The sequence below is a fragment of the Rhineura floridana genome, chromosome 19, assembly GCF_030035675.1.
Source record: "Rhineura floridana isolate rRhiFlo1 chromosome 19, rRhiFlo1.hap2, whole genome shotgun sequence".
Taxonomy (NCBI): Eukaryota; Metazoa; Chordata; class Lepidosauria; order Squamata; family Rhineuridae; genus Rhineura; species Rhineura floridana.
The window spans coordinates 20,743,077-20,769,170 of record NC_084498.1 but is presented as its reverse complement, the minus strand read 5'-3'; the positions used below and the strand labels follow the sequence as shown (position 1 = coordinate 20,769,170).

Below are 26,094 nucleotides of genomic sequence, written 5' to 3'. Positions count from 1 at the left end.
TAAACAGGATGCAGAGGATTCTGGGTATCTGAAAATATTGGTTCTGCCTGTGTCTGGAAAGTGTAAAAACTTCTGAGCATAGGAAAACAACTGATAGACCAGATGGCTGAGCAAACATGCCTTTGTGTTTTTTGTCTGTCCTTGAAGCACATTCTTCACGACAGTACAGTAGGGCCCCACTCATACAGCGGGTTACGTTCCGGACCCCCGCTGTAAAGCGAAAACCGCTGTAAAGCGGAACCCATTGAATAGAATGGCGCACGATGCCCGAAAACCACCATAAAAGCGGAACAAGCACCGTATGAGTGGGGCTTTAGTCTAATTGCATCTAATTGAGACCTCTGTATTAGCGAATCGCTGTAAAGCGAATCGCTGTAAAGCGGGGCCCTACAGTATAACCAGTTTCAAAGTGTTACAACTCTAGTTAGCAAGTACTCCCTTAGCAACATGGCCCGGTACTCCCTAACAACCTGTCCTAGCAATTTATCGATAATCAGAATGCTTTGAACTAAACGAATTCCATGTCTGTTACGCATGCTCAAAATGTGAGAGTTTCATCTACTGAAGTCTGTTCTCTGAAAAACTATAAAGGCCTGCGCCATTTTGTAGAGAGGCAGAGTCAGTTGCCATTTTCTGCTTGGCTCTACAGCGCTGCATGAATGAACTTGAAATCTACATCAGTTATAAAAGTCTCCGAGTGAATTCCTCCACAGCACCGAATTCCCAAACAAGAAAGACATAGTCGGTGATGCACTGAGGTCATATTTAGAACAGGGGTGGGGAACCTTTCTCAGCCCGAGGGCCACATCCCATAATCAGCAACCTTCCAGAGGCCATATGCCAGTGGTGGGCGGGGCCAAAGGCAAAAGTGGGTGGAGCAACAGATGCCACTCTTTACTGCTAGACTACTTTCCAAACACAAGACAAGTCAGAGGTTTCTCCACAGACTCATCTCTCCACCCTCCGTACAGGCAAGCAGGAGGGATTATCGCAATTCGAGGACACGTCGAGCTAGGCAAATGTGCTCGTGGAGGGTGCAGAGCAGGGCTGGAAAGAGGCAGAGCCTAGGGAAAGTCTTGAGGGCCTGATAGGGAGGCTTGGAGAGCCATATACACTGGAGGGAAAACCCCAATACCGAATCAAATTAATTCTTTATAGACCCTTGGCAAAACAGAAACATTTTCATCAGGCAGCGAAATATCAAAATTGTAAGGAGCCTTTCTCCTTTCAATAGGAGCAGAGTTCCAAAATACTGGTGCCACTATGCTGAAACTGGTAGCAGGCACCAGGGCCTCAAATGCCAATTTTAACACTTGGCTTGCAGTGTTTTCTCTGTGGCGGGTTTATTTTGATCCGCATTAGGAACACAGGAAGCTGCCTTACTAGCTCAGTATTGTCTACACTGGCTGGCAGCGGCTCTCCAGGACTTTAGACAGGGGTCTCGCACAGCCCTGCCTGGAGATGCTGGGGATTGAGCCTGGGACCCTTGGCACACAAAGCAGATGCTTTGCCACTGAGTTATGGCCCTTCCCTTTAAAAAAAAAGAGTAAGATTCTAGTCCTCATCGTCCTAAATAAAGGGCTGAATTAAACAGGAACATGAGAGGGCTGCCTTGTATGAAGTCAGATATTGGTCCATCCAGCGCAGTATCATCTATGCAGACTGGCAGTGGAAATCCAGGCTTTCAAACATGGCGTGTCTCCCAGCCCAACCTAGAGATGCCAGGGATTGAGCCAGGGGCCTTCTGTGTGCAAGACATGTGCAATTCCCTTGCCATCAGTTCCCAGATGCCCCTTTTGTTGCTGCCGTCCATAATTAAGCTAGGAATGTGGAACCTGTGGCCCTCTGGAGGTTGCTGGACTACAACTCCCATGGCCCCTGACCATTGGCCATGCTGGCTGAGCCTGATGGGAGTTGGAGTCCCACAGCATCCAGAGGGCTGCCAGTTCCTGCTTTAAAGCATTGTGAATACGGAACCAGGGAGCGACAGTCTTTTGGATGTGATCTTCCCCAGCCCTTTCCAAATGAACTCTGTGCAAATTATCCCGGGCCTCCATTTGCAGTGTTTTATCTATGGCTTCGGCGTGTCCGAGAAAGTCTGGATGACATCTGGGAAGCGAAGGGGGGCCGAATGCTGGCAGACCGTTCTAGACTGCTTGAGACACTGAGCCACTTCCTCTGGAACAACGCAGAGAGCCCGGTAACTTCTCTTAAATTCCCTTTTCCATGCTTACATCATGCCATTCGCTGTCACAGCAGCGCTCAGGGAGGCTGATGTTATTCTTTAAAAAAAAAAAAAATCCAGAATAACTACCTTCCACAAAGACATCCTCTTGCAGCGGAAAGAGCTGAGCAATTTCCTGAATGCTCCGGGGAATGTAAAGGGTAGGGCTGCAAAGTTTAACACATTTTAGCTGATTAGAGGGGAGAGCAACTGACATGGTGCCCTCCAGGTGTTGCTGGACGTCCAACTCCCATCAGCCCCTGCTAGAGTGATAACTGGCCGTGGAAGATGGGAGTCGTAGGCCACAACACAAGAAAGGATATACTACCCAAAACAACAACACTCAACTCAAAAACTAAGTTGGGTAATAATAATAATAAATCAATAAACTGCCTCCAAGTTGATTCTGACTTATGGCGACCCTACGAATAGAGTTTTTGTGGTAAGCGGTATTCAGAGGTGGTTTGCCATTGCCTTCCTCTGACAATAACAACAGTGACATTTATTTATTTAGTTGTTACGTTTATACCCCACCATTCTTTCACCGTGGAACCCAAGGTGGCGCACGTGTGGGTCCCAGTTGGTGGAACTCCTTAGTCAACGGGAGTTTTGTGTATCACGCGGAGACATTTCCACAGGCGTCTTTCTGATGAAAAGTGGCAGTCTCCACTTTGGAAGCCTTCTGACTTATCCTAATGACCCTCAACAACAAACTGGCGAGTATAGGATGGCACCCATTTTTTAAAAAAAGTCGTAAATCAACTAACATTTTTACCCAGTGAATTATCCCGCGAGAGTCAGTGGCCGCCACAACTTGGATGGCTTTAAAAGCAGATTAGAGAAGGCCATGAAGGATACTGCTATCGATGGTTACTAGCCACAGTGGCTATGTTCTGCCTCCACTGTCGGAGGCAGTGTGTCTCTGATTACCAGTTGCTGGGAATCACAGGTGGAGAGGGCGCTGTGGCAATCAGGTCCTGCTTGCAGGCTTCCCAGAGGCATGCGGGACTAGATGGGCCACTGGCCTGATCAAGCAGTGCTTTTCTTATGTTCTTCATTGGGTGGAAAATTGTGTGTGTGTGTGTGTATTAGTGCAAGCACGTATGGAAAAAACTAAAGATGGCAACCACCAGGTTAAGAGAGGCAATTTCCCTTATCTCACATGTGGGCAGGCCTCTTTTAAGATGATACTTCTGACGATCTGTGGGCATACTGTCTAAAAGCAAAGGGAGTCTACTTCTGACTTCAGAATTTCTTTTCCCCATTTGCAAATGTATGCAAATGTATAGTTTAACCAACTAAAACACGTAGGATTAATTGATGTAAAGAAATTATCAGGTCCTAACCTCAGCAAAGAGTAAGCTGTGTCTGTTCCATGCATGGTAATTTTGCTTCCCATCTCCTTCCTCCGATATTCAGGTGGAGGGGGTATCTGAGTTCATTCACAGCTCCTTCCAGCTCCTCTTGGAGATCTATAGTCTGGAGTGCGATCACTTTGAAGACTCTGAGAGACCCCTCTATGGGCAATTCCTGCAGAGAGTCCTCCTGATGCCTTGGCAGGCTAGAGCCCGATATTTTCCTCTCATTTCTATTCTGCCCTATCTGGGCCCTGAAAAGGTAAGTTTGGGGAAAGGCCCTAGCTCACTGGCAGAGCATCTGCTTTGCATGCAGAAGGCCCCGGGTTCAATCCCTGGGATCTCCACATAGGGCTGGGAAAGACTCCCTGCCTGAAACCATGGAAATAATACTGAGCTAGACGGACCGACGGTCCAACTCCGTATAAGGCAGTTTCCTACGTTCTTAAGTGTGTGTGTAAGTGAGCCCATGGTACTTTGCAAATGGAAGGGGATAAGTGGTTAGTTGCTCCCTTTGTTCATTTAAAATACAAAGTAAAAAAATAGGGTTATATCCACTGTTATTCAGAGCAGACCCATAGAATATAATGAAGACAACTAACCCTGGCCCACTTACTTTCATGGGTCTACTTTGAGTAGAGTTAGTTGAATACAACCCATACCCATTTTATTGTAATACCGCAAACCTCCTTCTTGTTTCTCAGTGGCCTTGTTTTGGCTCCCATTGTTGTTGGCACTTGCCACCTGAGTTTGCTATTAGAGGGACCCATATGCTGCACTGAGCTCTTTGTCAGAGTGGTGTCTTGCCAGAGACAATTTATTATGCCAAAAGCTAAGGTGCTTTACGGATCTGGAGATAATACTTGCACAAATGGAGTGAAAGTTACAGATTTATTAGCAATTAAGAAAAGCATACAGGCAACAGAAATAAATCAACCTCACGTTCCTTCTACTGTTGGGAACCCTTTCTTTGCTCAGGTTCTGGATACCTACAAGGATCTCTCGCAGCACCTCTTGAACTGCCTTTCAACCAACCACCTGTGCCCTGTCGCCTCCGATTTGTACAAATCAATCCTGCAACTGCAGCGCAAAGCTTGGGCTGAGGGACAGGAGCATGTCCCGGAGGAGGAAGAGCTGGCCCAGAAGTGGGGCCGTCACTGGCTGCCAGCCCTCTCCAGCGCCTTGACCTCTCCCATCTCTTCCCTTCAGAACAACACCTCCAACTATCTCCTGGGCTGGACCTTGCGCCTTTTCCCTGCCTCTTATGCTTTGCTGGCCAAAAGCTTTAGAAGCAGGGATCCCTCTCAGCTGCGGGCCTGGGTCACTTTGCTGAACGTCCAGAAGACGATTGTGGGGGTCTTGCCTGCAGATCCAGAGAGCCTGGAGAGGCTCTCCTCCTGCCTCTTCTCCAAAGAAGAGAACGTTCGCCTAGCAACATTGGGCCTTCTCTGCTCTGCCCCCAGGACCAGCCAGGCCTTATCTGAGATGGAGGTCCAACTCCTGAAGGAATCCTTGCCATTGAGCATGAATTGTGACTCCTCATCTTTCCGACAGTTCCTCCAAGCCATGGTCAAGAAGGCTCTGGTCAGGTTAAGGGACAGCTCCCTCGCCGTGCTTCGGCAGAAAGCAGTGGGTGAGAAAGAAGGCTTGGCTGGGAAGGATCCAGAAAGGCCCCTGGGACAAGCGGTGGGTGAGTTGGCCTGTTCTTCATGCACCTTTTTTGAGGCTGTGCCAATCTCAGGATGGTCTGCTAAGGTCCAATCTGCCTTAGCAATCGCTGGAGTTACCTATGCAAAGCCAAAGATGGAGCAAGGGTTTTTTTCCCCCATGAGTAGGTCCTTGGAAGGAGGGTGTCTGCTTAAGCAAGTAGTGGGGAGCCTCCAGCCTATGGTTCTAATTAGGTCTGCCACGCCTCCCCATTTGGCCTGCAAAGTTGCTTTGGCCAGGGTGCATCCACCTGCACTGCATATATGTTGTCAGATGTAGGGCAGGTAAAGATGCAACTGGGCCAAAGGGGGGGGGTGGAGGTTGCAAGCACAGACAATCAACTGATCATCAGGGCTTCCATGCACAGCACTGCATAAAAGCAGACTACTAGATGCCATTGTGGTGCTTTAGTGATTGATGCGGGGGGGGGGTCTCATCTGTCAAACTTGGCCTTCTTGAGAGCTTCCCATTAGGGTGTCTGGTTGGCCACTGTGAGAACAGGCGGCCGAACTAGACGGCCCATTGTCCTGATGCCACGCAGCCTCTTCTGATGTTCTTAAATAACTAATTGCTGCCTTCCTTTCTTCTAAGACTGTCCTAATTCTCAGGCAGCGTTTGTGGTCGGGTGCTTTTCTGCCTCCCCTCTTCCCTAGCCTGATATTTCCAACCTTTCCCGTCACCCTGCTTAGTGTCCCCCCCCCCCGCCTCGTTAAAATCTCTTTCCTTCCACAGAGTTTGTTGAGTGGCTGCTGCAGCTTTGCATCTCTTCTCTGAGGTCGGGGTCCAGCTTCCAGAGGAAGAAAACGGCCCTTCTTCTCCTGGCTGCCATCATGGAGACCTGCACAGACACTTGGAGTCCGGAGAGAAAGAAGGGGCAGCCTCCTCGTACGTTGCTCTAGGCCAGGGGTTGGGAAGCTGTGGCCCTCCAGTGAAATGTGGGTGCATCAAAAACAAGTTAAAATCCGCTCACGCTTACTTCTCTCTCATACACACTGGTGGTTAAAACAAAGCCCAGGCAGTCTAGGCTTGCATCAGTTCTAGAAAGCATATAAACGTTAGCTTTGAAGCACATACAGGGAAGGCAATTAATACATAACTAATAATAATAATAGATCTTTTCAGGCATTCATAATGGGGCTTAGCTAAATACAGAAAGAGGAGAGAGTGTGCAGTAATGCACGTCACAAAGGTTTTGCTCCTGTTATATTCAGTGTGGTTTCTCCACTTTTCAGCCTGCTTATTTTCTCTCTCCTATAATATATGTTTCTGCAGGCAACGTGGTTGCGCTGCTAAGCTGGGCGAGAAGCCAGGGCTGCTGGGACTTTTTCTCAAGAAGCCACGCCTTGACACTGCTGAGCTGCTTGCAGGACAGTACGAACGAGGTACATGGCCCACCCCTCGTCACTTGACTCCTGGGCATTTCTGTCTCCGAACAACAACAGGAATTGCAGATGCGTCGGGGGATTGCCAAAGCAGCTCCTGTGGGCACAGTGGTGCCCGTGAGTTCTTGCTCTGGCAGCCACAAAGTCTCAGTCATGAGGCAATGAGGGTGGTTACCTCTTTCTTCCTTGGGAAAATACATGGAGCTGAAGGAGGAAGTTGGAAAAGTGACACTCTGTCTCACTTTCTTGTTCAGCTGTATGTGCTTTTCAAGGCTCAGATTAATTTCTGCCGTGTCCGACTTTTACACAGCACTCTTGGAAAAGTGAAGTGGGTGCACACACGCTTTGTTTCTTTAGTGGGGGAGGGGAAGAGAAGTGACCAGAGGGTGGCACCCGCAACACTCTTTCAAAAATCCAAATATGCCCACAGGCCTAAAAAGGTTGGTGACCCCTGGTATATGGCTCAGCTTCAGAGTCTAGTGGTGTAGTTTGGGACCAGCTTCTAGGTTCACCAAACACAGAATTGGCTTTCTTTCTTTCTTTCTTTCTTTCTTTCTTTCTTTCTTTCTTTCTTTCTTTCTTTCTTTCTTTCTTTCTTTCTTTCTTTCTTTCTTTCTTTCTTTCCTTCCTTCTTTCTTTCTTTCTTTCTTTCTTTCTTTCTTTCTTTCTTTCCTTCTTTCTTTCTTTCCTTCTTTCTTTCTTTCTTTCTTTCTTTCTTTCTTTCTTTCTTTCTTTCTTTCTTTCTTTCTTTCTTTCTTTCCTTCTTTCTTTCTTTCCTTCTTTCTTTCTTTCTTTCTTTCCTTCTTTCTTTCTTTCTTTCTTTCTTTCTTTCTTTCTTTCTTTCCTTCTTTCTTTCTTTCTTTCTTTCTTTCTTTCTTTCTTTCTTTCTTTCTTTCCCTCTCTCTGTCTTTCTTTCTTTCTTTCTTTCTTTCTTTCTTCCGTCCTTCCTTCCGTCCTTCCTACCGTCCTTCCTTCCTTCCTTCCTTCCTTCCTTCCTTCCTTCCTTCCTTCCTTCCTTCCTTCCTTCCTTCCTTCCTTCCTTCCTTCCTTTCTTCCTTCCTTCCTTGGAATTGAAAGTTCTTGCTAACCCCAGATTAAATATACAGCACACCTGGGCAACTCAGAGAAGAATATAAGAAGAGCCGAGTTAGATTAGGTCAAAAGTCCATCCAGTCAAGCATCTTTTGCATGCTGGCCAAGCTGTCCCAAGTGATGGCCGTTGCAGTATGAGGGTTCTGGCCCAAACGGGAATTCAGAGTAAAACCCCAGGTTCCAATAAGACAAGAATGCTGGTGTGCAATGAACACTAATGCACTTTTAAGACAGTACTTGCTGCCTAACTGGTAATGAGTCCAGTGAAGATAACTTTACCTCGGGGTCACAGATCAAGATCTTTCTCTCCTTTTGATTGATTGATTGATTGTAACATCAGACACCCATTTCTGAATAGGTTTAAAAACTTGCAATGTCTTTATCAGTTAGCTGGGTCCAATGAATGTTCTCACTTTATCTACTGTGGGTCTCCCATTCTGTGAGGAACACAGGAAGCTGCCTTCTGCTAAAATCAGACCACTGGTCCATCTAGCTCAGTATTGTCTACACAGACTGGCAGCAGCTCATCAGGATTTTAAACCAAGGTCTGTCCCAGCCTTACCTGAAGATACCAGGGATTGAACCTGCAGCCTTTCTGCGTGCAAAGCAGATGGTCTGCCATTGAGCTATGGCTGTCTTCCCCATTTCTCTCTGTTCTCCACCTGGTTCTCTCCCTTATTTCTCTGCAGATCCGTGAGTTGGCATCGGAGTTGCTTGTCCGCTATTTTCCACCAGCTTTCCCAGAATCCATTGCTGTGGCTCTGTTCGAGCAAGCAAAGGAAGCCATGAGCAGCCCCAGAGTTCCGGAGGCGGAGGCAGGAGCAGTGCTAATGAAAACTATCCTCCAAAAGTAGACTCTTTTCTTCTTTGAAACTTTCCTTTTTAACAACACCTTTTCAAATTTACAGAATTTACCCGTCTGCACCAGTGCGCTCGTGGGAGGTCTGGATTTTGGTTTGTTCTCTGTTGCTCCAGTACCAGACTATTCATCCTTCCTGTACACAAACACTTCCTCCTCTTGGGATGGTGGAGGTTGTTTGCATTTCCTCGAAATCCTGAGTTTGTAAAGTTACAAAGTTACCATTAGGGCGCTCACCATTAACCTTGATTTAATATGCTCCAACATGATAAGAAAAGGTCAATCCCTCTTTTCAAATAAATAAACAGCAGAGGCAGTTAGCAAAGCTACTATAGTGAATTTGTATGAATTTTAGCATTGGAAATGACCATAGAGGCAATCTTGCCCAGCCCCCATCCGATGCAGAAAGTACAGTAAACACAGATGGCTGCCTGGCATCTGCTTAAACACCTCCAGTGATGGAAAGCCTGCTGAGTGTCAAACAGTTCTTATTGTTAGGTAATTTAGCCTAATGTTTTGCTGATATCTGCGCTTTCCACCCATTGGTTTTGGTCAAACCTTCTGGAGCAACAGAGAGCAAGTTTGCTCCATCTGCTGTGTGACAGCCAATCAGTTAATTGAGGACCGCTATCACGTCTCTCCTTAATCTAGATACCACCAAGCGACCCTAGTACTTTTGGGGAGCAAAGGTGGGGAACCTTTTTCAGCCCAAGGGCCACATTCTCTTCCAGACAACCTTCCAGGAGTCTGCATGCCAGTGGTGGGCAGGGCCAGTGGCAAAAGTGGGCAAAGTAATAAATGTGAATTTTGCCTTTGTACAGTAGTCCAGTTTCTGCACAGCCCTCTCTGTACTCCATCCAAGCAAGCAAGCGGCATGATCTTATTTTGAAAGCACATTTCAGCCAGGCAAAAACATGCAAAGAGGGTGCAATGCAGTGCTGGGGGAGACACTTGGGAAGGGGTGTGGCCTGAGGAGAGGGCTGAGGGGCAGATAGACCTGGATAGACATAGTTGGCCCCTCAGGCTTGAGTTTCCCCCATCCCTGTTTTGGGATATACTTTATTGTTGTTCCTCAGCATCTCATCTCTTCCTTGTCCAGAGCATCTTAATAAGCATGAGTGTTTGCTTTGTTGAGGGAGGATTCCTAATCTTCCTCTTCTAACAGCCTTTGCTATTTTTGCTCCACCAGATCAGACAGTCTTATGTTGAAACGAACCTTGCCAGAGGCAATGGAAGAACCGTCTGTTCAGTGTCTCTCTCTGGCCTTCCTCAAGCATCTCCTCAATGTGCTGGGTGTACATTTTGCCAGAGCTCGCCACGATTTGTTACTGGCAGCCCGCACCTCATCAATACACGGTCAGCACCTTAGAGTTTGGGTGTTTGCTCAAAGGAGGCAAGAATCTTTTGAGAGTTTGGGGGGGACAATGACTGCAACAGGGCCTTCTCGGTGGTGGTTTCCTGTTTATGGAACGCCCTCCTTGGTGAGCTGCATCTGTCCCCCTCTTTGGGGGGTGGGTTAACATTTTAACGTTTAGGGGTTTTTTTAAGAATTTTCCTCTTCACCCAGGAATTTGGTGGCTGACACACACTGAGTTGTATCCATCTAAGTTTTACTCAGAGTAGACCCATTGAAATTAATGGACCTAAGTTAGCCAGGTTCATTAATTTCAGTGGGTCTACTCTGAGTAGCACTAGCACTGGATACAGCTCTGGCACCATTGGAATTCTTAGTGGCCCTACTACTTTGTTTTTTAAAATTTTCTTGAAAATGTTGTTTTTAATTGCTTTATTGTCTGCCACCCTGAGGTGCTTTTGGGAGGAAAGACGGGATAAAAATCAAAATACTACTGCTACTAATTATTATAATCCTCACAGAGCTGTGAAGCTGACTGGATAACCTTGGGACAATCTGTCTCTCAGTCTTGCCCTACCTCACATGGCTGTTGTGAAGATATTGTGGGAGAACTCTAAAGAAAAACTTTAGTGGGGGGCGAACCCGACAGAGAACAGCCCCTCCCACTAAGAGGCATGGAGTGTTGCCTGGCGGTGGGGGGAGAGACTTTAACCAGAATGTTGTGTCCCAGCAGGGGTGATTTCTGCTCTGAGGCGATGTCTGCTCGAAGTCCCAGAGGTGGCAGCCTCTGTGTTGAAGGCAGAGCTGGTACAGCATTGGCGGTTATTCCTTGGCAGTTTGGTGAGCACCGTGAGGAATGTCAGCAGTTTCCTGCTAGGGGTGTTACAGAGCAAGCGGTCATCGAGCTTTGACCAACAAGGTGAGACCAGCCGGGGGTAGAGGGATGAGAGCCAGTAGCCAGCCCACCTGGCTGTTTGTTTATTTATTTATTAAATGTATATCCTGCCGTTCCTCCCAGAAGCTGCTAAGGGTGGCAGACGAGCAACAAAGCACTGAACACATCTATGAAACATCTTTAAAACAAAACAACTTTTTTTAAAAAAAAAAATTTAAATTAAAACTCTTTAAAACCATCTTTAGAACAATTTCAATGTAGATGCGGACTGGGATAAGTTCTCTACTTAAAAGGCTTGTTGAAAGAGGAAGATCTTCAGTAGGCACCGAAAAGATAACAGAGATGGCGCCTGTCTAATATTTAAAGGAAGGAAATTCCAAAGGGAAGGTGGCACTACATTAAAGGTCCATTTCCTATGTTGTACGGAGCAGACCTCCTGATGAGATGGTATCTGCGGGAGGCAGTCACCTGCAGGGCACAGTGATCGACTAGGTATATAAGGCGTAAGACAGTCTTTCAGGTATCCTGGTCCCAAGCTGTCTAGGGCTTTATACACCGCAACCAGCACCTTGAACTTAGCCTGGCTATTGTCATTTTACATGGGTCTCAAACCTGTGTGCAGGGATCAGGGATCCTGCTTGATGGGGAAGATTTTGATCAGGTAAAGTGCTCAGTTAAAACCTCTTTTCCCCCATCACCATGCCCCTGACCTAGTTCACCTTCTCTCTCCCCAACCCAGCTGCATCAAGGATGGGCAACCTCAATCCCCAGGGTCCAAATGTGGCCCTCCAGGCCTCTCTAACTGTCCCTTGGAACTCTCCCAGGCCACACCTCTTCTCCTGAGGCCACATCCCTCACTGGCTTGGCTTCCTGACTGTCTGCCTGGCTGGAGTGTGTCCTTATGCTCTGATCATTCCTCTTGTTTCTCTGGAGGGATGATAGAGAAGGGTGTCTGAGTGTGTGTAGAAACTAGCCTACTGGACCAAGGTAACATTTACATTCATTGCCACTCCCACTTTTGCCCCAGGCTCCACCCATCATTGGCACGTGGCCCTTGGAAGGTTACCCAAGAAGTGTTGTGGCTCTTCAGCTGAAAAAAGGTTCCTCATCCTGTATTACATTTTGGAAAGAACAGGTTCCTAAAGTGTAGTTTAGCCGCCATTTCTCAGCATTCCAGGCATGACTTCTCCTCCTTGATTCTGTTTGCAGCAGCTGCACCTTCATTTGCAGAAATGGGGGATGCGATTGGTTTCCTTATCGAGCAGGGAAAGGGCCCCGGACTGCACAACGAGGACGACTTTGTTCTACTCTCGGAGGAACACAGCCTGATCCTGACCTGCTGCTGGGTCTCAGTGAAAGTGAGCAGTTTTGACAGTGCTTCCATGCATATGGGAGGGGGGGATGGTGGAAACCACCAAAAACACAGGAGGGGGAACCTTTTTCCTATGAAAGGCCGTTGACCCGGGAGAAAAGCACATAGCTGATGATGTGCCCCTCCACCTTTAATTGGTATGCACCTCCGACATCAATCGGCCGAGCTGGAGCAACAGGTTGGAAGGTTGCGTTGCTCAGTTTGGAATGGTGCTCTAAACAGTTTGCAGTCCAGCTTCTGTGCGGGAAGGGAACATTGTCAAGTTTGGCTGGGATCAGAACCACAGAGAGCAACAGGGTGAGGGCTGGGGAGAGATCCCAGTATGTTGAGAAGCTAAGCAATGAGGAATCCAGAGGAAGCTAATGGAAGCTTGTAGAGTAGTGAATGGACTCTGGGGGCGGAGGAGGGAGAACCCAAAGAAGTGAAGGAAGTGCTGAAGAAGGCTTAAGGAATAGATGAGAGGCAACAGAAATTGAAGCGGGATGGGGCTAGTTGGAGAGGAGGATCTGAAGGAACTTCACAGCACTTTAGATGAGGAGGGGCTATTCTCCTATGGGGTGAGAGAGGGGAGTATTAGGGAGGCTGGTCAGGGGACTGAAGAAAGTAGGACAAAGTAGAGAACAGGCTGGAAAGTACCATAAAGTGCCATAAAGACTAACACTGCACCATGCAAATTGTGCACGTATCCTAGCTCTCTGGGGGAATCAGATGCATTGGCCACATCTCCAACACCGAAGAACGGAGAATTACCTTATTCGTTAGACTTTCCCCCACCTTATATTCTTTTAACTCCCAAGGAAATTGGGCTGCTTTTGGGAGGCCTAGCAGAGAAGATTCTGCCTCTAGCACCCCCTGCTGCATGTGGACACCTCCTGCCGCTCCAGGTTGTAAAGATGGCCGCTGAGGTGTTCCAGGAAATCTTGCTGACGTGCCGGCACTGGGTAAGACCAACTTCCTGCTGGTACCACTAAATCAAAACGGGCTTGAATCTAAGGCTGGGTGGGAGAATCACTTTGGGATTCCAATTTTTTAATCACTGAAAAGCCTGCTTTGTTTCATGTGTTTTGTTTTGGTATTTTAGGTGGTTTAGAATACCGCTTACCATGAAAACCCTGTTCATAGTTCGCCATAAGTCGGAATTGACTTGAAGGCAGTCCATTTCATTTTAATTTTTCTTCTTTTTTTTCCCGGAGGTGGTGGCAGCAGGGGAGTGATCCTCAGCAGCTACTCTTGGTGGCTGCCATTTGGTTTTCCCCCAGAATGACTTGGTGCAGTGTCATTCTGAGGGATTTGGGGAGGGTTGTGTGTGTGAGAGGGGGGAATGGTGGACATCACCAAAACATAGAGGCTACCAGTGAAGGCTGCCATTTTGTTGTGGTGGCTACCATTTTCACCCTCAATATACTCCCTAACAAGGCTGGCTCAGGGCATTGTGGGGCAAACAAAATGGTGACCACTTGGAATGGCTGTTCATGCCTGCTGCTGAAGGCAGCTAGTGTTTCAGTAGCTCTGCTAGATAACAGATGCAAGTGCGTTCTCTATTGTCTTTCCAGTGCTTGGTGAAGACGGCCCTCTTCCAACCATCTCTTTCTGATGGTATTACTAAGGCTACATCCACACCAGACATTTATTCCATGTTAAACAGTCATGGCTTCCCCTAAAGAATCCTGGGAAGTGTAGTTTGTGAAGGGTGCTGAGAATGGCTAGAAGACCATTATTTCTCTTACAGAGTTACAATTCCCAGAATTCTCTGGAAAGGGGCTCACTGTTAAACCACTCTAGCCGCTGAAGCTCTGTCGGCAATAGAAGTCTCCTAACAACTCTCAGCACCCTTTACAAACTAAACTTCCCAGGATCCTTTGGGAGAAGACATGACTGTTTAAAGTGGAATAAATGTCTGGGAATGTAGATGTGGCCTCAATCAAAACAGGCTCACATCACAGAGTTCCAATTCCCAGAGTTCCCTGACAGTTAAACCACTCTGGGAATTGAAGCTCCATGACGTGAATAGGGGTCTCCTGACTACTCTCAGCACCCTTAACAAACTACACTTCTCAGGATTCTTTGGGGAAAGCCATGTCTATTTAAAGTGGTATAATGCGGCTTCAAATGTATAGTGCAGATGGGGTCTTACTTTACCTCCTCTCCTTCCCTCCTATTTATTCCTCTCACTATCTGCATGTCTGGATTCTTGATCAATGTTCCCTGGATTTTGACAGTTGCCTTCTGGCTGCTTTCTGCTGAGCAAGAAAAGCTGACTCTTTGATTTCTTTTCTCTAGGGAGCAGTAGAAGGCTGCAGCTTGGGGTTCACTAAATTCTGTACCACCTTGCTAAGCCATCCTGACCCAGAGCTGCAAGATATCCCAAGGACCGTGCTAGAGCAGGTACCAGTTTGACTGCTTTAACGTCATCTATCAGTTAAAATGCGGAAAGCTGCCTGATATCGAGTCAGGCCATTGGCCCATCAAGCTGAACGTTGCCTTCGCTGCGTGGCAAGTCCTGTCCGGGGTTTCCGGTGGGGGACATTTCCAGCTCTGCCTGGAGCTGTCAGGGATTGAACCTGACACCTTCTGCATGCAAAGCAGGTGCTCTGTTGCTGACTTGCGGGCCTTCCCCTTGGAAAATGCAGGTTGGCCCTGTGTCTCCACATGTTGCATATGTTCTGATCCTTCGGTTCTTGGAATCTAAACCTAACATTTAGCTAGGGCCAGAGGTAACCAACGTGGTGCCAGTGGAGGCTAGCCCATTAGGGTGAACAGGGCACTGCCCCACCAACCTCAGATTGCTCATAGCCAGACCCCACCTGCCTTCTTCCTTACTTGGATCCAGTGCAGGGGAAGGCACTGGCCGTCATCTTCTTCCTCCTTAGTTTCATCAGTGTTGCCATTACAGAACTCAGTAGGCAAAATGGAATTACTTGCCTCTGCCCGTCATTGGCTCTGGCTCCAACTACTGTTGGGCTCTCTCTCTTCCGCCCTGCCAGCTTCAGTGGGCACCAGCCACTACTCCTTGTGCTGGACCCCAGCCCCCATGATCCCTGACCATTGGCCATGCTAGCTGGAGCTAATGGGAGCAGTAGTCTAAAACATGTAGAGAGTCCAATCTGCATAACATAGAAATGAGGCCTTTAGTTCTGTGGCGCCTACCCTTGGGAATTCCCTCCCCTTAAATATTAGACAGGCGCCATCTGTGTTGTCTTTTCAGCGCCTGCTGAAGACCTTCCTCTTTCAACAAGCCTTTTAAGTAGACACCTTATCCCAGTCTCCATCTGTGTTGTCTTTTCAGCGCCTACTGAAAACCTTCCTCTTTCAGCAAGCCTTTTAAGTAGAGACCTTATCCCAATCTGTGTCTGTGTTGGAATTGCTTTTAAAAGACTTTTTCAAAGCTTTTTAAAGATGTTTTGTTGTTTTGGCCAGGATCCTCCTGACCACAATGCACCAAAAGAAATAAAAAGATGTTTTAAAGATGCTGCCGCTATTATTATTATTATTATTATTATTATTTAAATATCTGTCCGCCCCTTCCTCCCAGAAGGAGCCCAGGGTAGAAAACAAAACTACTAAAAGCTCTCTAAAACATCTTAAAAACAAAAGACTTTAAAACGTATTAAAACAAAACATCTTTAAAAACAATTTTTTAAAAAAAATCTTTTTTTAAAAAAGTAGTTCCAACATAGATGCAGACTGGGATAAGGTCTCTAGAGAAAAGCAGTGTTTTCTCGCTTGCTTGCCGCCCTGGGCTTCTTCTGGGAGGAAGGGTGGGATATAAATTTAATAAATAAATAGACATCTAGAGGGCACCTTATTGGCTACCTCTGAACTAGGGTCGCTTAACCACTTCTCACCCTTGGGTTTTAGAGGTTCTTCTCTTCTGTTTCACCTTTTTCTCCCCAGGGCTTGGCTTTATTAAACAGTCCGAGGAGTTGCTCCGTCACGCGCAGGGCCGCCGGTTTCCCCATGCTCTTTCTGTGCATTGTGGTCGGGGAAGACCCCGCCAAGCCACGCCCTCTTCTGGCAAGTTGCCTTGAGAGGCTGCTGGCCTTAGCTGGTGAGCCTCTCCCCAAAGACTGGGACCAGACGGTGGACTTGCCTCAGGTAAAGAAACAGAACTGCTTACCCAGGAAAGTAAACTGAGTTTCTTTGCAGCCCCAGAGCAGAAGAAGGCCTGCACACTTAAACACACGGCCCAACCCGATTTGGAAGGGTGCTAATCAAATCAGTAGCAGCTGGTATGGATCTTATGAGCCTAACAAACCGTACCATGAGATGGTCCTTCCGACTGGATTAGACACAGGCCCCGTCTGCACTATATGCTGAAATCAGGCTCATGCCACTTTGAACAGCCATGGCTTCTCCCATAGAATCATGGGAGCTGTAATTTTGTTAAGGATGCTGAGGGTTGCTAGGAGACCCCCCCCCCATTCCCAGAGGTCCCTGGGCAGAAGGGCTGATTTTTAAACCACTCTTGAAATTGTAGCTCTACGCAGGGAATAGGGGTCTCCTAACAACTCTAACCCCCCTAACAAACTATAGCTCCCAGGATTCTTTGGGGGAAGCCACGGCTGGTTAAAGTGGTATAATACTGGTTTAAATGCAAAGTGGAGATGAGGCCACACACACCATAGAATCATAGAATAGTAGAGTTGGAAGGGGGTCTATAAAGCCATCGAGTCTGACCCCCTGCGCGGTACAGAAATCCATCTTATGGTGACTGTCCAGCTGCCTCTTGGATACCTCTAGTGTTGGAGAGCCTCATTTGGTCTGATTCAGCAGGGCTCTTCTAAAGATTTAGCAACAAGGACCTCCAGATACCAAAATCCAGGTCCGACCACAACGTGCTCTCTTTCTGTTTATCCTGCGTAGGTGTCAGCTGTTCATGTGCTGCAAACTCTGGTCCGTGGCTCTGGACTTGGCACGGCCCTGCACCAGTACATCACGCCCATGGTGACATTGTTTCTTGAGGCACTTGGCTCCCCTAGCTGGGCCATGAGAAATGCCGCCATCCAGCTCTTTGGTAAGCTCTTCCCTTCCCAATACCCCGGGGGTGAGGAGCCTTTCTTAGTCCAAGGGCCACATTCCCTTCTGTACACGCCCATATCCATCTATAGATATATTTACAGTTGAGGCTAGTCCACTAGGGCCAGTGGGGCACCGCCCCACCATCCTGAGTCTTGATTCCTCCAAGCCCACCTGCCTCCTTACTTACAGGCAGTCCAGTGGGTGTCCCTGGTGTCTGCTCTCTCCTTCATAGTCTCAGTGTTGCCCTTGTAAAGCAGGGAGGAGGATGGGGACAGAACTAGAATGAGTTGCCTCTTGCTGTCATTGGCTCTGTCGCCTGTCTATGGCTCTGGCTCCGCCTACTGTTGGGCTCCGTGCTTTACGCCCTACCAGTTCCAATGGCCACCAGCCACCGCTGGGTATGTATCTCTTTAGATATGGATACATTCCTATAGAGAGATAAATATAAATTTTCCATCAGTGTTTTCTTTATTTAATCGTTTATTATTGCATTTATATCCCGCCTTTCCTCCAAGAAGCTCAAGGTGGCCTACAAACATGGTTGCCCCTGCCCCATTTTCTCCTCACAACAACCCTGTGAGGTGGGTTAGGCTGAGAGGCAGTGACCAGGCCCAAGGTCAACCAGTGAGCTTCATGGCCGAGCGGGATTTGAACCCTAGCTTCCCAGGTCCCAGTCCAACACTCTAACCACTTTGCCACACTGCTTCTACCACCACTGCGTGACCTGGATACAACCTTATGTCTTCTTTTTCCTGCTTTGTATTTCTCTTAGGTGCCTTGACCGTTCGTCTGCTTGGTCAAAAGCGGAGTCAAGAGGGCAGATGTGATCAGGATGGGGTGAGCCCTGAGGCCCTTTTCAGCCGTTACCCTCATCTGAAAAGCATCCTCCTCAGGGAATTGGCTATGGCTGCAGAGGTGTCTGTCTCCAGCGGGCCCCAGAGAGGGAAGTTTCACCTCTGCCCCTCCCTCTATGCCGTCCTCACCTTTCTGGCAAAACTCCATCCTAGCACAGATACCCAGAACAGGTAGGGAACCTAAACCAGGGGAAACAGCAGACACCTCCCGTGGGGGGATGGGGGGCACCAAGGGTCAAACTGAAGTCAGTTTTGTGCGGGGGGGTTTTAGTTTATATACCACCGTTGAGGAACTTTGGGCCCTCCAGATGTCACTAGACTAGACTACAGCTCCCATAATCCTCAGCCATTGGCCGTGCTGGTTGGGGTTCATGGGAACTGAAGTCCATCAACATCTGGAGAACCAAAGGTTCCCCAGCCCTGTTATATAAACACACACACACACACACACACACAGAAAAGGCTAGATAGAGAAATCTATAGATATAATTCAGAAGTGGGGAATCTTCGGCCAGGGGGCCAAATGCGGCCCTCCAAGCTTCTCTATCTGGCCCTCAGAACTCTCCTGAGGCCACACCAGTCACTGGCCCTGCTTTGCACCCTATGGATTGTAGCGCTAAGTTAAAGTCACTTAGCAGTACGCTTGTTCCGCCGGTGAAATGTTTTGCATCGGCAGAACGTTGTCGTGCAAGAGAATGCATAAGCAGGTGGCTGGTAACTTTGTTGCATGATATATTGCGCCTTCTGTTGCACGACAAGCGTCTACTGGCGCAGCTATTGCGCTGGATTCCCCTTTTGCGCAGCGCTAAAACTCGCCTGTCGGCTAGCGCAAGAACCTGTCCACTAGTGGACAGAGAATGCTGGATACAGCTCCAGGTGTTTTGGCCTGGCTGGAACATGCTCTTGAACTTGGATCATGCCTCTCGCTTGCCTGGACGGAGGAGCAGAGAAGGGCATGTGCAGAAACTAACCTACAGCACAAAGGTGAAATTTATGTTCAAGGCTCCGCCCATTTTTGCTCCAGGCCCTGCCCACCACTGGTATGTGGCCCTCGGAAGATTGCCCAGAAGGGAATGCGGCCCTCGGCTGAAAAAAGTCACCTGCCCCTGATATATTAAATACAGTTAGCAAACACATTCTCCGATTATGGATTCGTATATAGCCAAAATGACTTGGTGGGAATTCCAAGGTTGGCATGGAAATAGAAGGGGGGGAAATCTAATGGAGCAAAAGAAAAAAAAACTACCTCCAAAACATCCCAATGAGGATTGAGTATGCTCAGCGGGCATGGAATGCTGACTGAGTGGTGCGTGGGTGAGGGGGATGGAAAACTGGGTGGAGGCAGGGCAGAATGGAATGGAGTCTCCTGGAAAAGGGCATGGCTGATGGGCTGGAACCCTGAATGACGGAAACACTCCACGCTGCAACATTGTGTTGCAGGTCCCACTTGTACATACCGTGTGTGCCTGTGTGTGTACATATATAAAAGCTGATGGTTACACCCAGAAAAGGGTGGCCCTGCCCTGTGATCCGGAAGGAATCCAAGCCAGAAATCTACACCTCTTGTCAATCCTTCCTCTGCAGAGACACCGTCTGCTTCCTAGAGCCCCTCGTTCAGCTTTCCGGAAACCCCATTTACGCCGTGAGGTCGATGGCAGCCAAAGCTCTGGTGCCGCTTGTTCCTGCAACGGAATATGGGGAGGTCCTTTTCCAACTGGCCTCAGGTTTACCGCTGCCGGGCGACGCGCTGTGCCATAACACTCTGCATGGATGTCTGCTGCAGATCCAGGCCTTGCTGGCTCAAGCGCTTAGCGTGAGCTGGTAAGTAGCTTCCTAACAGTGCAGACCCACCACGTGTCTCCTCAAGAGGTAAGCCACACTGAATTCAAGGGGAGCTTACTCTGAGGTAAGCATCTGTAGAATAGCACCCTAATCCTGCATACATGCCATACACCTAAAGCACGTGGCTTCCCCGAAAGAATCCTGGGAACTGTAGTTTGCCTCCCACGGAGTTATGATTCCCAGCACCCTTAGCAAACGGCAGTTCTCAGGACTCCTGATACGTGCTTTAAATGTGCTTTTAATGTATGCTGTGTTTCATTTGCACACCTTCTGTCTATATCTGAGTTGGGTGGGGAGGATCTTCAGGTCCAGGGGCTAATACAGCCCTCCAATAATAATAATAATAATAATTATAATAATAATAATTATTATTATTATTATTATTTCCCACATTTCCTCTAAGGAGCTCAAGATGGTGTATAAACATGGTTCTCTTCTTCCCAATTTTATCCTCACAAGAGCTCTACAAGAGCCTCTCAGGCTGAAAAGGGTGTCCCACCCTTGCTCTATATCGGGTGTGGGGAACCTTTGGCCCTCCAGATGTTGCTGAACTACACCTCCCATCATCCCTAACCAACGACCATGCTTGCTGGGGCTGATGGGAGTTGTAGTTCAGCAACATCCAGAGAGCCAAAGGTTCCCAGTGCCTGGTCTACTTGATGTCAGGGGGGAAAGTCTCTGCTAGGCATCCTTTAAGGATGACTGATGATGCCATCAGTTGGTTTGTGCCCTGATAATACGGTGTTCTCCATTTCCTTTCAGTCTGCTCCCTGATAGGCTGCTCTCCATCTCTCGCCAGATGGAAGACTGTATCTGGCTGCTCACGTCCAGACAGCAATGCCCCCTGGTCCGCACCGCCTACCTCCAAGCTGTCTCCCTTCTGGTTGGAAGCTGTTCTGAAAGTTTTACACAGAGAATTTGGGAGATTGTGAGCAGTGAGCTGGCCAACACAAAGCCTATACTGAAGCCTGGCTTATCTCAAGTCCAGGTATATCTGTGTTAGCCAAGGATGTGGTCATTTGGGCTAAATGAACAAACAGATAGGCAGGGTGATGGTGGTAATAGTGGAAGACATTAGTCCATCTGGAGGTGCACAATAAAAATCGGAGGATGTGAGGCAGGAGTCGCCAACCTTTTGGGGTGGGTGAGCACGTTTTAAATTTCGAGAAAGTGGCGTGGGCACCAGTCACAAAATGGCTACCATGGGGCATGGCCTAACACAAAATGGCTGTCACATCTAAAAGTTCAGAAGAGGCAGGAACATAAAATGGGGCAGGCATGCCCCCAATCCTATCCATTGTGGATTTTTGAGGGTATATTTACTTAGACCATTCACAGCCGACATGGTGGGTACTGGCACCTATAGATGCCCCTATATAAAGAATAGGGATGAGATGGGATTACTGAAAATATCTGGGGAATATTGATGCCCACAATGGGATTTTAATATTCTTGCTACTGCAGAAATATTTAGTCATGTTTATTATTTCACTATCTTTCCAAAGACCTTAAGGCATCATACATGGTTCTCTCACTTTCAGTTTTACCTTCACAACAACCCTGCAAGGTAGACCCAGAGTCACACAGGCTTCATGGCTGAGTAGGGATTTGAGGTCTCCAACCATCCTTGTCCCCATCTGCACTATACGTTTAAAGCACTATTATGCCACTTTAAACAGCTCTGGCTTCCCCCAAAGAATGTGAAGGGTGCTGAGAGTTGTTAGGAGACCCCTGTTCCCGTCACAGAGCTACAATTCTCAGAGCGGTTTAAGCGTCACTCCCTCTTCCCAGGAAACTCTGGGAATTGTAGATCTGTGAGCGGAAGAGGAGTCTCCTAACAACCCTTGGCACTCTTCACAAAACCACACTTCCCAGGATTCTCTGGGGGAAGCCATGACTGTTTGGAATAATAAGTGGAATCATAGTAGAATGAATGCATGGTGTGAATGTGGCCTGTGACCAGGTGAGCGGGCACAGAGAACAATCTGCTGTCCCGGTGCTACCTGTTGACAGGGAACATCAAGACCCTTGCTGCTTTCCATTATTATTACTATCGTTATTATTATTCCACATCAGATTTGAGAGAAATTTCTGAGCGGTTTACAACATTCTAAAACTATCCCAGATAAAGCTCCGGTACAAAAAAACCACAATAACAAATCCACGTTTCAGAAGAGCACAGACCAATTAGGGAACATTTTCAAAAACCATTTTAAACTTTAAACTGGACTTGGACAGGACACCCCTTCCAATCGAGGATGGCCCTCTGCACAGTCGGCCACCTGGCCAGCCTGACCTTAAATCTCTGCCAATTTGAACACGACGATTGCAATCCACCTCTCACGATACTGCTTTAAATGAAGAGTGCAGATGGGGCCAACCCCCAGGCGGCTACACCATACTGGCTGTCTGAATACACCCGAACCCGCGCCCGTTCTTAGCTTTTCTTGCTTCTCTCCCAGATTGGTTCTGCTGCATTCTGCCAACGGGCTGTTGGCTTCCTTTGCTGTGAGGCAATGAGATCAGGGTGTCCTGAGAGAGTTGGTGAACTTTGCTTGCTCCTACAAAGCGGAAACATCGATGTGCAAGTCGCCCTCCTGACCTGGGTGATCGAAAACGAGGAGCGAAGCGGCCTGAATTCTAGCAAGGGGCTGCAGCTGACGCTATTGGTGAGGTTATGGCTTTATGGTGCCGTTTTTGCAAGGGAGGTGGGTGGGAATCCTGCTTTAACAGCCTCCCAAACCTCTTCTGAAGCAGCAGGTGAGGAACTGTGGACCAGGGATCCAGGGCTGACTTATCCAGTAGGCACAGTGCCTAGGGCCCACAATACTTTAAGGGGCCCACAAAAATGTTTTAATTTCTTTTAAAATCAGAAGAAAAAAATGAACTTTTAGGGTCGAAGAAAATGTTTTAATTTTTTTCTCACATCAGGGAAAAAAGGAAACTTTTAGGGCCCACGAAAATCTATTAAATTTTGTCTAAAACAGAAAAAAAAACATGGAAGTATTTAAAGTTATATCAAAAATAATTTTTAATATTGATATTATTATGGAGGAAGGGGCCCACAAAGGCAAAAGTGCCTAGGGCCCACGGAAGTCATAATGCGTCCCTGCAGGGATCCCCCATCCTGTTTTAAGTTTCATTTCATTGATTCATTTGTTTTGTTTTTATGTTAGTAAATTCATTCTGCAATAAGTCTTTGCCGTGCTCTATAAATATATGTGTATACATCCTTAACAAGTGTTTTGGTCACCGTCCTTTGGTCATCCCCTACAATGGGAGGGGGGTGTTCTGAACACCCCTCTCCTTTTCAAGCCCCATTGAATTTTCAAGTGTATCAGATTTGTACAATCTTCCATCCTTATTCTAAACATGTTTCTCTTCTGTTGACTTAGGAGAAACTAGGTCATGTGCTGAAAGAGAAGACTGATAGTGTGCTTCTGAAGTTATACCTGGAAGCTTTTGTGCACCTCTATAGTAACCTGTCCTCTCAGAACCTGCCTTTTTCTCACAAGCCACTGGGTGCTGTTCTCACAGAGAGCAAGGAAATCCTGCTGTCTATGGTGGAAAGTGATGATCTCAGCCCAGAATGTCTGAGATATGCGCTATGCGTTCTCTCTTTGCTCCTGACTCCGAGGCAAGTAGATTAATTTATCAGTCAGGATCATTCAGAGCATGGTGTTCCTGTTCTCTATGGCTAGATGTGAAAGTTGGACAGTGAAAAAAGTGGATAAGAAAATAATCAACTCTTTTGAAATGTGGTGTTGGAGGAGAGCTTTGCACATACCGTGGACTGCAAAAAAGACAAATAATTGGGTGTTAGAACAAATTAAACCAGAACTATCACTAGAAGCTAAAATGATGAAACTGAGATTATCATACTTTGGACACATCATGAGAAGACCTGATTGACTAGAAAAGACAATAATGCTGGGAAAAACAGAAGGGGGTAGAAAAAGAGGAAAACCAAACAGGAGATGGATTGACTCCATAAAGGAAGCCACAGAGTGGAACTTACAAGATCTGAATGAGTCATAATCACCTTGAAGGCATATATAACAACAGTTCGAGATGGGGAAACTGTGACCCTCCAGATGTTGGTGGACTACAATATCCATCATCCCTGACCATTGGCCATGCTGGCTGAGGCTGATGAGAGCTGTAGTCCAGCAACATCTGCAGGCCCTCAGTTTCCCCACACCTGTTCTAGGTTCAAAAGTGTCCAAAGGCACTCATTTCATGAGCCTGAGAGGTGACTGAATTCAATTTGCAAAAGTCATATGCTAGGAAAATGATCTCATAAAATCCTAAGGACCAAATAGTAGAGAGATATTGGGTTTTATTTTATTGTTGTCTAATGTTGGCTGCCCATTAGCTACTGGGCTAAGGTCAAAGTGCTGGTTTTGGTGTATAAAGCCCTAAACAGCTTGGGACCTGAATACCCAAAACAGCATGTCACCTTTTATATATGTAGTTGATCACTGTGCTCTGGAGGTGGGGGCCTTCTGCAGATACCATCTTATCAGGAGGTCCGTTCCACACAAGATAGGAAGCAGACCTTTAGTGTAGTGACACCGACCCTTTGGAATTCCCTCCCCTTAAATATTAGACAGGCTCTTCCAACAAGCTGTTTAAGTACAGACCTTATCCCAGTCTGCTGTTCGCTGTGCGTTTGGATACCCCTTAAGATATAACTAAAATTTGCATGATGGCTGCTAACATCAAGGGGCAGTTTTTTGTCTAGGTTTGGATATCGTTGGACACCTCTGTGAATCGATAGCGACTGAACCTTTCAAAACAGCACTGATTTTAACCAAATTTTGCATGGTGGTTCCTGAGATCAAGGAGCCAGTGTCTATGTTTGGGTACAGTCAGATGCCATCAAGATGGCGGACTGCACCTTTCACTGATTTTAACCACTGACTTCAAAACTATGCTGATTTTTTGGGGGGGTTGTTTCTTAGAATTCCTGAGTAACACCAGGTCCATGGCTGCTAGTATGTCATATAGGATGGGATCTGGCTGGTCGGAAAGAAGTGGATTGATGTTGGAATTCATTCTCTCGCTTATTACGAACGTTCTTTCCTCCCATGACAGCGCTGAGGATTATCCTTTGTTGGAACAGTGGTGCTCAGTAATAGAACGGTGTAGTGACCCCCTATCTTCAGAGGTGCTCAGAATGGCTGCAGCAAAGTCACTGAAAATCGCAGGAGTAGAGTTGCTCCAGAAAGCCGGGGAATCCTCCAGCTCATCCCTACGTGCCATTGCTCTGCGGTATGTACCTACCGAGTGAGGGTACTGGTGGCCAGCTTTCTTGGTGGTGGCTCCCTATTTGTGGAATGCCATCCCTAGTAAATGCCGTCAACAGAATGTAGCCAAATAGAACAAGAACAAAGCCCTGCATCTAGAGCACTAAGAGACAATTGGAATGGAGCAGACAATATCATTCCTGCATTGATTTACTTTGTTGTTGTTGTGATATGCCTCCATAAGATTGCGACTTATGTGACCCTATGAATCTTTTTTGGATATATTCATAGGGTTTTCATGGTAAGAGGTATTCAGAGGTGGTTTACCATTGCCTTCCTCTAAGCCTACGGCACCCGGTATTCCCAGGCAGTCTCCCATCCAAGTACTAAACAGGCCTGACCCTGCTTAGCTTCCAAGATCAGACGAGATCGGGTGTGTTCAATGTAGTATGGCCGTAGACAGACACTGAGTCATTATTAAACCCTTTATGTCAGGTACAGAGAACCTTTGACCTTCCAGTTGTTGCTGAATGACAACTCCCATGGGTGGCGGCGGGTGGCTCCATGTCAGTGGAATCAACTCTGGATTTTAGTCTGAACTTTCAACTATCTGTCCAAGGTGCTGAAACTATTTGGGGGGAATAGGTTTCAGCACCTTGGCCAGCTCCTTGAAAGTTTGGACTGAAACCCAGAGCAGGTTTAGTTTCAGCACCTTGGACAACTCCTTGAAAGTTTGGACTAAAACCCAGAGCAGGTTTAGTTTCAGCACAGTGGACAACTCCTTGAAAGTTTGGACTAAAACCCAGAGCAGGTTTAGTTTCAGCACAGTGGACAACTCCTTGAAAGTTTGGACTAAAACCCAGAGCAGGTTTAGTTTCAGCACAGTGGAC

At 47.3% G+C, this 26,094-nt stretch overlaps 1 protein-coding gene and 1 non-coding gene across 8 annotated transcripts in view; one reads left to right on the top strand and one right to left on the bottom strand.

Moving 5' to 3' along the window:
* The window catches only part of LOC133373197 (tRNA (32-2'-O)-methyltransferase regulator THADA-like), a 47,705-nt gene that overhangs the window by 16,040 nt on the left and 5,571 nt on the right, over positions 1 to 26,094 (top strand). For 6 of the 7 annotated variants that reach the window (XR_009759624.1, XM_061602603.1, XM_061602601.1 and 3 more), the window contains 19 exons: positions 2,064 to 2,200; positions 3,644 to 3,841; positions 4,558 to 5,269; positions 6,019 to 6,171; positions 6,559 to 6,668; positions 8,450 to 8,610; positions 9,809 to 9,975; positions 10,707 to 10,892; positions 12,078 to 12,226; positions 13,038 to 13,181; positions 14,521 to 14,625; positions 16,135 to 16,335; positions 17,104 to 17,254; positions 18,032 to 18,284; positions 19,698 to 19,934; positions 20,718 to 20,943; positions 22,418 to 22,624; positions 23,351 to 23,592; positions 25,053 to 25,229. Coding sequence is in view for 6 of the 7 variants with exons in the window: in XM_061602603.1 (XP_061458587.1) it covers positions 2,064 to 2,200; positions 3,644 to 3,841; positions 4,558 to 5,269; positions 6,019 to 6,171; positions 6,559 to 6,668; positions 8,450 to 8,610; positions 9,809 to 9,975; positions 10,707 to 10,892; positions 12,078 to 12,226; positions 13,038 to 13,181; positions 14,521 to 14,625; positions 16,135 to 16,335; positions 17,104 to 17,254; positions 18,032 to 18,284; positions 19,698 to 19,934; positions 20,718 to 20,943; positions 22,418 to 22,624; positions 23,351 to 23,592; positions 25,053 to 25,229 (3,916 nt within the window). In the remaining variant the exon portion in view is untranslated. The remainder of the gene's footprint in view (positions 1 to 2,063; positions 2,201 to 3,643; positions 3,842 to 4,557; positions 5,270 to 6,018; positions 6,172 to 6,558; positions 6,669 to 8,449; positions 8,611 to 9,808; positions 9,976 to 10,706; positions 10,893 to 12,077; positions 12,227 to 13,037; positions 13,182 to 14,520; positions 14,626 to 16,134; positions 16,336 to 17,103; positions 17,255 to 18,031; positions 18,285 to 19,697; positions 19,935 to 20,717; positions 20,944 to 22,417; positions 22,625 to 23,350; positions 23,593 to 25,052; positions 25,230 to 26,094) is intronic. The other variant, XM_061602602.1, reaches the window with a different exon arrangement.
* On the bottom strand, positions 25,547 to 25,665 carry LOC133373611 (5S ribosomal RNA). Its single transcript, XR_009759714.1, has one exon. It is a non-coding gene; the product is annotated as a 5S ribosomal RNA (ribosomal RNA).